The sequence below is a fragment of the Musca domestica genome, unplaced genomic scaffold (genome assembly GCF_030504385.1).
Source record: "Musca domestica strain aabys unplaced genomic scaffold, Musca_domestica.polishedcontigs.V.1.1 10, whole genome shotgun sequence".
NCBI classification, from domain to species: Eukaryota; Metazoa; Arthropoda; class Insecta; order Diptera; family Muscidae; genus Musca; species Musca domestica.
This window is the reverse complement of record NW_026712115.1, coordinates 10791606-10804040: the sequence shown is the minus strand read 5'-3', so window position 1 is coordinate 10804040 and position 12435 is coordinate 10791606. Positions and strand designations below refer to the sequence as shown.

At 32.7% G+C, this 12435-nt stretch overlaps 2 protein-coding genes across 2 annotated transcripts; one reads left to right on the top strand and one right to left on the bottom strand.

Annotated features, from left to right (window-relative positions):
• Positions 1 to 6906: 6906 nt before the first annotated feature.
• Positions 6907 to 8130, bottom strand: LOC101896812 (farnesol dehydrogenase). Its single transcript, XM_005179615.4, has 2 exons — positions 7374 to 8130; positions 6907 to 7310 (listed from the first exon to the last, which is right to left on the bottom strand). Exons 1-2 carry the CDS (start codon positions 7950 to 7952, stop codon positions 7140 to 7142), a joined length of 750 nt encoding a protein of 249 aa, XP_005179672.1. The 5' UTR covers positions 7953 to 8130; the 3' UTR covers positions 6907 to 7139.
• Positions 8131 to 9722: 1592 nt separating this feature from the next.
• LOC131804572 (trithorax group protein osa-like) lies at positions 9723 to 12004 on the top strand. Its single transcript, XM_059127612.1, has 7 exons — positions 9723 to 9731; positions 9903 to 10194; positions 10281 to 10609; positions 10670 to 10757; positions 10828 to 10875; positions 10947 to 11401; positions 11467 to 12004. The coding sequence occupies exons 1-7, from the start codon at positions 9723 to 9725 to the stop codon at positions 11623 to 11625; spliced, it is 1380 nt and encodes a 459-aa protein (XP_058983595.1). The 3' UTR covers positions 11626 to 12004.
• Positions 12005 to 12435: the final 431 nt, after the last annotated feature.

Below are 12435 nucleotides of genomic sequence, written 5' to 3'. Positions count from 1 at the left end.
GGCGACCGGCGAACAAAACAGTACAAGGTGGCCATACTTGTACGAATTTTATGTGTTTTAGTAAATAAAGTTACTTTTTACTTTAAAATTTGTTATGGTCACTCTACTATCTGTTACTCGTATAAAAAAACATAATTAATTTGTTTATTTATTTGTGTACTTGCGCCTGAGTGAAGATGGATATCAGTGAATTTATAATAGAGAAGATGGACATAAGTGAAATTATAATAGAGAACGTAAAGAATTATGTGTTCTTGTATAATTCATTGTAGTCAACAAATGAGCAAAAAGTAAACAACTTAATCAGCTGTTTTATAATTTCGTCGGTATTGTGTTCCATACGACGAATTTTCGCGGCTCATTTTGTCGCCGCGTAGGGCGAAATTCGTCGTTCGCTCCAATTGTGTTCCTAGCATTACGCCCGGGTACTCTGTTGTTTACGAATGAGACATGAGAAAATTGAACATCTTCACTAAAGAGCGCGGAACTAGCTGCTACTACCGTTTGCCGAACTCGACTATGGACTTGGGTGGAAACCGAGTACTCGACTATTCATAGTCGATTTCAAATTCCTGTTCTCGGGCTGGACACGTTACCTGGGGCTCCCGTTGTAGTTCGTGCAATTTTGTATTTGTATTCAATGTTTTATAAAAAAAGGAAAAAAAAGTTAAGTCATGCTCAAAACTATCCATTGGACAATATTTCATTGTCAAAATGTATATTCATAAATACAATATATACACAAATCGAAGATAGGAATCTTTTATTATGCAGTGAAATTTGACAAGCTAAATTGCAGAATATGCAGAGATGGATATTATTATTTGAAATGTGTAGAAAGAGAGGAAAAAAAATAATTCTTCTATGTGTTTAACTTATTTTAAGTATGGGGATAAGTACTTATGCACTGTTCCAGAACTTGCAAGTGTCTAATGGAACAGACCATTAATTAATTAAAAGAACTTGTTTTATATAATTTTGAATAATACCGACCGAAAGTGGGCATAACCTAAATACCGTATTTTAGTAGTTTTACGAAGCTGTATTACCTCCATATTGTACCATAGCTGCACCATGGTAGAAGAATATAGGTAGATTCATTAACGCTTGGGAACATTGATATGTCAACATTTTTGAATATTTTTTCAAAAATAAGTAGATTTTTGGAAGTTTTCTTATACGACTCAATTCGGTTGCTATAAAATGCATTTTTCTACAATCTTTACAAATTTCAATAATTTTTCATTCAACATTTTAAATTTCAAAATCGGTTCGACAGTTCATTGTTCCAGCAGCTGTGTCGATGCGACTACCTGTATTCTTCTACCATGAGCTGTACTCATGGTAGAATAATTACACAGGTATGACAGATTAACTAAATTTAAGAAACAAAACAAAACTCCGTGAAATGCAAAAAAAAAGTTTCCTTTATTTGGTACTTTTCTACCAATATTTCTATTTAAGAAGAATGAATGAAACGTCACGTATTCTCCACAATAACGATTTCCTAATATTACTTAGTTGTTTTCATTCCAAAATGAATGATTGATATTATAAAGCGGTTTTTTACTGGCTTATGTCATCGCATGGCAAAGCAATAAAACAGTAATAAGTCAAAATTTTTTGAACGTTTTTCAAAAATAATTAGATTTTTATATGTTTTCCTTTACGACGCCAATCAGAAATTGTTATAATATGAGTTTTTAATAATTTTTCAAATTTGAAAAATTTTTCATTGGAAAATATCAATTCCAAAATTGGCTTGACAGTTCCATGGCAGAAGAATACAGGTAGATTCATCAACGCTTGGGAGCATTGATATGTCAAAAAATATTTTTCAAATATACGTAGATTTTTATATATATTTTTTTTGTACTACGTCATTCGGAGGCTATTATAATTCGCGTTTTTTAACAAATTTTACAAATTTAAATAATTTTTCATTCAACATTTTCAATTCCAAAATTGATTTGACAGCTTGTCTCAGCAGCCGTACAGATCCGACTACCTTCTTCTACTATGCCAATTTTAATTGTGCCATGGAACTCATCTTCCATTTCCATTGGATCATTTTATCGGTAAAAGAAAATTTATAATTTTTTTACATATCGTACATTTTGAACAAGGAAATTTAAATTTTTAATTTTGAAAGTTGGATGTTGTCCATGAAATATTATTAAAAAATTTAATATCATATGTTAGCATAAGATTACCTTGTATTATTGCGTCATGAGACTAACCATGCAGAAGTAGAGATTTTAAACACTTCAACTTACGGAAAATTTCTTGGTGCTGTAATTTCCTGTGTCGTCCTCGAATTACGCATGGTACAATAAGGAGGTAGAACAGCTTTGTAAAACTACACAAATACAGCTCTGAAGCTATGCCCGCTTCCTGTCAGAATTGTTTAAAATTATATCCAACAAGTTTTTATTCATTTGATGTTTTTGTTCATTTTTAAAATGAGTCAAATAGCGCGAAAGATGAATGAAATGCCTGGATGATCTCTCAAAAATATGATGCTAAGTGTTCATTCCGTGGCAAAACTGGTTAATATCATTAATGCCAGCCCCGCAATTTAAGTTTCTTCCAATATTTTGTTACTATTTTTCAAAACAATAAATACACAAAATTGGCAGAAGTCGGGCACACTTAGAAAAAAGTTGTAATTAGCTGGTTGCTTCTTACATTTTTATTGTACCATGATCTGATTTTTGATCTGTTTTTAAGGATCAAAACCAGTTGAATGAATGTTGGCAAAATCTTCACCAACCTACTATGGACACTGACAATTTTGTGCAATGAAATTAAGGCCAATTCAATTGAAAACTCGGGAAATTCTAGGAGTGATATTGTCGATCTTCATAATTATTCTAGATTCCGCAAAGTTATACTTTGAAGCAAAATTCGATAATTTTTTAACCAAATCTTTAATTATTTATAAGGCTAATATTTACGTTGTCTGTTTTAGATTGTATTTTTCGTTCTCTTATATTTTCTAAAAGGCGAGAAAATGAGGAAGTATTTGGTCGAAAAAATTTAAATTTCTTGCCAACTGTATGCCCATATTCAAGGAAAATATATACAAAAAAATTTGAAATGTGAAAAGTAAAGATAAATTCATGGTACAATTAACAAGCTAATCTCATGCTATCATAAGATCATATTTTAAGATTATTTTTTTCTTTTATGTCTCTTCATTGTCAAATTTATATTTCTTAGTTTTTCCTTAAATATGGATGTAGGCTGGCAACAGTTTTTCATTTATTTCATTTTATGCAGCGGATATTGTGAAGATTTTGGCAACATTTTTCAGTTGGCAATTCTGCGGGTTTGATCCCAAAAGTCGAATGTAAAGTAAAACCTCATTTGAGGCCTACACAATAACTAACATCACATCGAAATGAGTTTACCTCTATTGTTTTGCCATGGATAAATTTTTGCATTTTTTTCCAATAACAGATTGTCATGAATATGCAATAAAATGGAAATTTTGTGGAAATACGTTTGGACGTATGTTAAGTTTAATTCGAGCAGACGATGAAGTAGTTGTTGTCGGATATTTTAATGAATACATTGTAAGAAATAATGAAGCAAATAAATATATCTAACTACATATTTGAAAAAAATAGTTATGAAATTGTGAACATTACATCTGCATAGATTTACCTCTTTTTAATTTGGTCATACGCTTGTTATGTCCGAAATTATTTGATCTTAGGCACATTTTTCAACAAAATTGTTACAAGTTTGACATTTTGTGCTTAGGACGTTTTATCATGGTAGAAGAATGCGGGTTGTCGCATCTACACAGCTGCTGGGACAATGAACTGTCAAACCAAATTTGGAATTAAAATTTTTGAATAAAATATTATTCAAATTTATAAAAAGTGTTAAAAAATGCATAACATAAAAACCCCGAAAGGAGAACCAACACTGCCTTTACACGGTGACATTTTTTAACCATGCCATTTTTTTTTTTTTGGTAAAAGGTGTAGAGAGACAAGGATAGAAGAATGGCACGATAAGCCACCGCACAGGGTTACATGCCATTTTCTTTGCATTTCTCTTTTTGCTTCTTCCGAATTTCTTATGATTTTGACATTTTATATCGTTTCTTTATTGTAATTTTTGATGCATTTCTTTTATTGTGATGTGATGTGTTTAGTGATTGAATTGTATAGTGAATTATATGAAAATTAATTGGAAGTTTTAAAAAGTAAAAAAAAAATGAAAACAAAAGTTAATAATTTTAATAAATATGTGGACCAGATCGACAATAACGTTTTCCATCATTTATTCTTTAGATTCACACATTTAATTTTAAATCACTTCCTTATAAATATCTGTTACAAACAATTAGCACAACAATACAGCTCTATACGAAATACTGAATAAAATAAAATGTCAGAAAAATGCCAAGCATAAAATGCCACCGTGTAAAGGCGCGAAGATTTACGCAGAAATTTTAAAAGAGAATTGATAAAAATGCCATGTAAAAATGCCACCGTGTAAAGACAGTGATATACAAATCCATGGCTCAATAAGAAAAGTTGTTCAACTTCAAAGAAACTAGGAAAATGCAACTCGGTACTGGAGTCTTATTGTGTCAAATAAACATTCAACACTTGGTTTTATATTTTAAAAATTTTCATAAAATTCTTTATTAAGGGAATAACAATGGAACATAAATGAAATGTTGGGATTATTTTACAAAATTGAGCCCAGAATAGAGGACAATATTTGGTCTGTTTCAGAACTGCAAGAATGTAAAAGTTCTTACTACGATAACCGATTTTCACTTTATGAAATCGTAAAAACTTGCAAAACTAGTAGATTCTTGTAGGTAATGGAACAGAGCAATTGGTGCATGCCATAGTTGGTAGAATTCTACCACAATTGGTAACGCTTATTTCCCGATACTTAGAATATTTTAAAAACCTTCATACCTAATGCAACAATTAGTATTTTTATACCTTCCACCGTAGTAAGGAGGGTATATTAAGTTTGTCGTTCCGTTTGTAACACCTCGAAATATACATTTTAGACCCCACAAAGTATATATGATCAGCATAGAATTCTATGTCGCCCGTCTGTGGAAATCACTCTGGCTTTCGAACAAAATGAAGTAGGTTGATAAAATTTTACTCAATTGTGTATTATGTCTGCAGGACTTTTGATATTGAAAATGGGTGGTATAGGTCCACGTTTTGGTATAGCCCCATATAATGGTACCTCCCTTTTTTCGATATTTTACTGATTTAAGCGACATTATTCACCGGAAATGTTTCAAATTTCATATAAATGCGTATAGCCTCCATATAACGGTAAATCCCGATAGTCGGGTTTTTGATGATTTTAGCGACATTATTAAGCGGAACTACGTCCTATGTCAAATTCGACATAGTCTGAAACGAAAATGGATAATCAAATGGAAACCAGAAACAGAAAAAGGGTCAAAAATAAAGTTTGCAATTCAAAAGTTGGCAACAGGAATTCAGTAAACTTTTCGTTAAAATATAAAATATGATCTGACCATTTGCTTATCGGACAGTTCATATTTAAATGAAACTAGCAATTTGGCAGCAGCGCGTCTGGATTGCTGAATTCAAAATGCTTTATACAAAAATAAAAAAGAATTTGCGAATCAAATTCCTTTAAGTCAAAATTGTGTTCAAGGCCTCGTCATTGTTTGGAGAACTTTTTGCTGCAAGAAAGCTCTGGAAATTACGATAGAGCACGGGTATAACAGATGTGCTATTTTCACAAATTGCCTTACAGCGTGTAAGGCTCTAAATTCAGCAGATTCAACAAATTATCTGGTAGCTCGGCATATTAGCTAAATGAAGTGATGTAATATAATTAAGGTGGTCAATTAGTTCATTTGAGATTCATCTTAAGAGACATTTCCAAAATTTTACACTTTGTTGGAATAACTATCTGTATTTTAAAATCAAATAAAATTGCAATATAACTGTTTGAGTATCCATTTCTTTCTTCTTTATTTCTTCGTTATTTAGAATCTCAACTTCTTCAAAATTAGAATAATCCGTGTCAAAGGACTCGATTTCAGTTATACATTGGCTAGGTATTAATAACATCTTTATGGTAATATTAATAACATCTTTATGGTAACATATCATACACATACTACTCTTCAATTTGTAATTTAACCAAACTGAAATAAGGGCATGACTGAGCATTAGGTAATAGCTCCTTTAATTATATAAAATGGGGAGAAATGTTCTTTGCACATACCCGATTTAATAGACAATTCAATACCGAATATTTAACTCCAAGCTTGTCGTACTTTGGGACAACAAAAAAGGTCCATATCTTAAAATCTACTAACAAAATACGTTGCAGAAATTGATAATTTTTAAAATTCATCCAACTGTTAAGTTTTACAATTTTGTTAAATGCGCATTGCATAATTTTGAAGAATTGGCATTAGTTTTCATGAATATTTAAAAATATATATTATACTGATTAATAATAGACAAGTATACATGGTACAATAAGGAGGTGGAACAGCTCGTAAAACAACAGAAATACAGCCCTGAGGTTATGCCCGTTTTCTGTAAAATTTGCATGTAACAAGTTCTTTTCATTTTTAGAATCAGTTAAACAGCGGGAAAATGAATGAAATGTCTGGATTTTCTTTCAAAATTATAATCTAAACAGTTCTATCTTTCAATTCCATGGCAAAACTAGCGAATAGTTTTAATGCGTGTCTCGCAATTTACTTGTCTTCCAATCAATGATTTTAAAAATATTTAGTTTTTCAAAACAATAAATACACACACAAAATTGACAGAAGTCGTTCACACTTAGAAAATAATTGTAATCAGTAATAATAATAATAATTTAATAATAATCAGTAGTAGTAATGATTTCTTAAAAGGAGAGGGTTTACACTTGATGTTTCTCCTTAGAATGGTGCTGCTTTTTCGTTTTGAGTAAAATGTTGCACAAGTTAAAGATTCTTGTATGTAAAGTAACTGATATATTTCTTTGGTATAAAATGCATATCAATAAGTGACAAATATATCTCGATTGAACTATTTTTATAATATCAATGTGGCCTAATATTCTGGTCAATAAAAATACGCCTTAAACAATTCGCAATATATATTTGATTAAGGTGCTCCATTCGGTTCAACAAGCATTTCATGTATTTGCATACGAGCTGGCGTGGACAATGTAAACATGACACAAGACGAAATATCCTCAGGTTGCATTATAGGATACTTTCCACTACGATATTCTTCAGGCACAATTTCCGTAGCCGTTAGACCGGGACTAATACTCTGAAATAGATATTGTAATGTGTAATTAATTAATTTACAACTTTTATCGGAGTAATGACGTACCGTTATCTTAATTTTCGTTCCGAGACCTTTAAATTCTTGGCGGTACAACTCGGTCATTGCTGTAACAGCATATTTGCTTGGACCATACATATTCATGTATGGCGGTTGATCGCCACTCGATGGAATCTTGTGCCCTAAATTGCTATTTATAATAACTACATGACCATCAAACTGACGTTCCCTCATCGATTTAAAAGCTCGTTGTGTACAATAGAACACCCCCATTACATTTGTTTGTAGCACCTGCTGTGGTATTTCAGCATCTATTGTGCTTAGCTGGCCTAATTTAAAAATTCCCGCATTGTTGACTAAAATGTCAACTCTGCCCAACTGACAAATGATATGATCAAAAGCCTGATCAACAGAAGCTTTACTTGAAACATCACATTCTAATGGATGAAATCTCGATTTTTGATCACTTTGCAATTTTGCCTTATAATCCTCCATGCGTTCCAGGCGACGTGCTAGACCGACTACTATGATATTTTCCTTAGCTTTTAAAAGATCTTTAACAATCGCTTCTCCAATGCCTGAACTCGCACCTGTTACAACAGCGACACAATCCTGCCAACGCTCCATTTTTTTAATTTAAGCGTTACTGTTTTCTCTGTTCGGAGTTAAATATCAGACTAAATTTTGGAGATAACTTTTGTACGATTTTGTTTGGAGTGTTTGTTTTGTTTGCGATTGTTGTGAAATAAACAAAGCTTTACCTTTTGTTTTTGCTTACATTTATATGGTATGATATGAGAAAAGCTTTCGATAACGTTTGTATGATTAGGAAATAACACAATTTCCACAAGTAATTTTGTTCGCATGGTACTATAACCAGAGGTAGAATAAATTCACCTTTCAAAAATTTCCCACCTACTGACTCTAATCAATTGTACCAATGCACAACTACAGAAGGTAGAACAAAGCTACCTCCTAACGTATACATATTTTTATATGTGTGTGTATTGTTATCAATAATAAAGAAAAAAAATTTGAAATTATTTCAAATTCAGTTGCAACAGAAATTCATATTTTCGGTATTATTGGGCAACAAACTGTACAATTTTGGGATAAAACAATATTTTTCTTCTATTTTGGATTCAGTTTTGTGGAATAACCCTAACATGCCATTCATGTTTTGTGGGATTTTCCTCAATATAAACATTTTATAAAAGAAATGTAAAACAAACGATACCAATTGTTGAATGTTTAAATGTCCATTGGACGCAATAAGACTCTAGTACAGAGTTGCATTTTTTTTGGTTTGACAGTTCATTGTACCATCAACTGTATTGATGCGTCTACCTGTATTCTTCTACCATACATACTACCATAGTACAATAAAAATTTAAGGTAATGTTACTAGCCGTTTACAATTTGTTCTGATTGTGCCCAACTGCTGCCAATTTTCGTTTTAGCATTAATTGTTTTGAAAAATAAAAACATTTTTTTTTTTCTTAAATCAATGATTGGAAGAATCTTAAATAGGGGGGCGCGCATTAATGATATTAACCAGATTTGCCACGGAATTGAAAGATTCAACACATAGGATCATACTTTTGAAAGAAAATCCAGTCATTTCATTCACCTTTCGCGCTATTTGTTTCATTTTAAAAATTAACAAAAATCTCAAACAAATGAAAACAACTTGTTGCCTATAATTTTGAATAATTCTGGCAGGAATCGGGCATAGCTTCAGGGCTGTATTTCAGTAGTTTTACGAAGCTGTTCTACCTCCTAATTGTACCATGTTTTTACCATGGTAGAATTAAGAATGTAAAGTCATGCAATCATATGTTTACAATTTTTGTCAAAATTTGTATTTATAAATCCATTGTACATTCACAAATCAGAGATGGGAACCAGTTTTTATGTAGTGAAATGTTAAAAGTTAAATTACAGAAAATAAAGAGGTGGATATGCTTATTTGAAAAGACTTTACCTCTTCATTTTACCATGAGTTTTAAAAAGCTGTTCTACCTTCTTATTGAAACGTGCGCGCTACTTCATTCCTGGTTGTTAGCAAGGGGATAAAGAAATGCTATCATATGTTTTCAATTTTTTCAAAAAATACTCATTTATATTTTATGTATTTTCACAATAAAAAACACTTGCTAAAATTATATTTTTCCGATGAAAATAGTTCTTACTGTGATCGAAAATTCACATATGTACTTATGTATTTCACCACTGAAATGTCGTCCAGCTGAACGCATCGTGTAATACTTTTACATATGGACCATTTGACATTAACTAATAACACATTTAATAGAGTTACAAATATAGGTAATAGAGTTAAATTAAGCCAACTACCCTGGCAAAACAAGGGCGGTGGACTCATTTACTAAATCCAATATGTCAAACGTATAAATGGAAAAAAGCAAGAAACATATGATTGTCAATTGCATTTTATTATTATTATTATTATTATTTTGGTCAATTGCATTTTGGTAGCGTTGTTAAAAAGGTTCCCAAAAATAAAAAATTTACCGATTTTGGTAGAATTCTACAAACGGTGTCAACCGTGTAGAGTAGACACAGCGTGTCGCCGTCAATTGTTTCACACATGTTATACCGCCGTCGAAAAAAATCGCTCTGCTTCGTCGTCTGCTAAAAGCTGAAGAATTTAATATTTTTCTTTATAAATTTGTTGACAAAATCGTCAAAATTACGGAAAAGAAGTTTAACTCCAAAATGCCGCCCGCTTCGGGGTCCAATAGTGCCACGAACGCGGCGGCAGTGCAGGCCAAGGCTGCAGAGAGGGAAGAGAAACTACGTGGAGCCTTAAAATCTTTTATTCTGAAGGAAAGGCAGAGGAAAAAAGAAGGTAAAATCATTGTATTAAAACTTATTCGATTTGTGTTTAATTTAATTTTCATTTACGCCTTTTTTATTGCGCTTGGAATCCAAAAGAGTTCGAGGCAAAACTAGAGGAGAGTAGGCAGCGTAAAGAACGCGAGGCACGCGAAAGGGAGAACGATATAACCCTAGAGGAGACTCGTGGTCAGATCACCAAACTGGAACAGAAACTAACTGAGCTGCATAATCAGAAAGAGAAACTGTCTCTACAGCTGAAGAAAGTCTTAGACGAAGATGAAAATCGAAAGAAACAGCAGAAGGACAATGAGACAATGTATGCTATGCAAGCCTTGCAAGCTCAAACCACCAGTGCGCCCCAGCAGCAGGTGTTCTTGCCTCCCGCAAGAGTGCAGCATCATCAACAAATTCCTGTACTGACAAAAGTGAGTAGCCCCTTCAGAATATTCATAAAAAGCTACTAAATAGTTTGTCTTAATTAATAGCCGCCAAACAATCCTCCAGTAAAGCGTGGAAGAAGTCCGTCTCCAACGCAGCAGGGATACTATAAGCAAACGAACTATAATCCTCCAAGTAAGTTATCACGTGTAATCTACAACATGTACTTTTACACCATTTCATTCCTGTACTATACATTTTTCAGAACACGATGAACGTCGTGGAGCAGATTCCGCCAGAGTGTTGTGGAACAGTAAGATTTTTATTAATGCAATTAATGGACAACATTTTACATGCTTTTTAACTAAAATCATTTTTTTGCAGAATATCCGACACCTGGGACGCTTTTCTATCAGACAGCAAGCAATGCACCTCCACCACCTCAACAAGCTCCCCCAGATTCTAGAGGACCGGCAATTATCTATGCACCTTACAATTTGCCACTACGACAAGGCTATCATTTAGAATTACCTCCGGGTTCTAGTATGCCTGGACCAAAGTCAGACGCGCCGGGACAAAAACCAACTCAAGTATATCACATAAACCTAGACCAACCCCCCAGTTCACAGCCTGGAGGAGGCGTGAATAGCAGTATTCAATCGCAAAAGCCTCAAATAACAATGGAAAAAATTTCGGATCGATATCATGTAGAAGTAAAACATGACTCACACGGTGGTCCACAGCCGACACATCAATTATCTGAAAGTGTTGTCTATATACCGAATTTGCCTTTGCATCCAAATGTGATGCAAATAAGTGGTGGTGCACCACCTCCACAAGTAATTATATTTTTATTGTATTATTTTTTAGGCCTTATTAACGTCATTTTAAACACTTTTTGCAGAGTACAAAACCTGGATCGGGCATTCAAGGATATGCACCAGGACGTGGGCCGGTTGGTCACGAAACTCAAATGTCACGTCAACAACAGATAACAGTTATGCCGGGGCAACCTGGGCAACAACCCCAACAACCTATGCATTATCCACGCCGCATGTTTTAGCTAAAGTAGCTAAATACTTTGTGTTTTTTATTCTAGATGACAAACTATATAGTCATTGTATTTTCACAACGTTTAAAATATTAATGTGGGTAAAAATTAATTTAGTTTATGGTATTTGTCTACATTTGCATAAGTGTAGATGCATCATATTTCCATTGAAGCTGGTGAATTGCGAATTAATTCGATGCTATTTAAATGTAAATAATGATTTTTGTGAAAAAATTAAAGATTTTGACTTCATGTATAAATTAACTACATTAAGAGATATTAATTTCGTACAATTGATATATTTCCAATATGAACTAGAAATAAATGATTGAAAATAACTTCTTTATTAAACGGAATGTTATATAGAAATAAAATGAAAATGTGTCCCAGATTCTAGTATTAGAGTTGGTTATGTTAAAGTTTTGGATGAAGACTAATTGATTGTGCCCAACCCAAAAAGTTGTGTTGTAGAAGAGAAAGGACGCGGAAAAAATGTCAAGATCTAGGTTTACCAGTGCGGTTCTATGGCTACATTGATCAGCACAAACAGGTTAAATATTGTCACTAAACAAAATATATATGTACATCCAATGTATTGGATGTGGACGAATAGTTAGTAAATCATAGAAAATTTCGTTGGTAAACAAAACATTTTGGTGTATTTATGGCTAATGCCAATGTAATAGGCGATTAATTATTTTATTTAAAAAAAGTGCGATGCATTTTATTTACCAACTTTTCTAAAATTCTCAGTCCGATATTATGACTTTGGAATTGAAACCCTGGAAGCAACAGCTGAGATGTGCGTTAACAAGTACATAA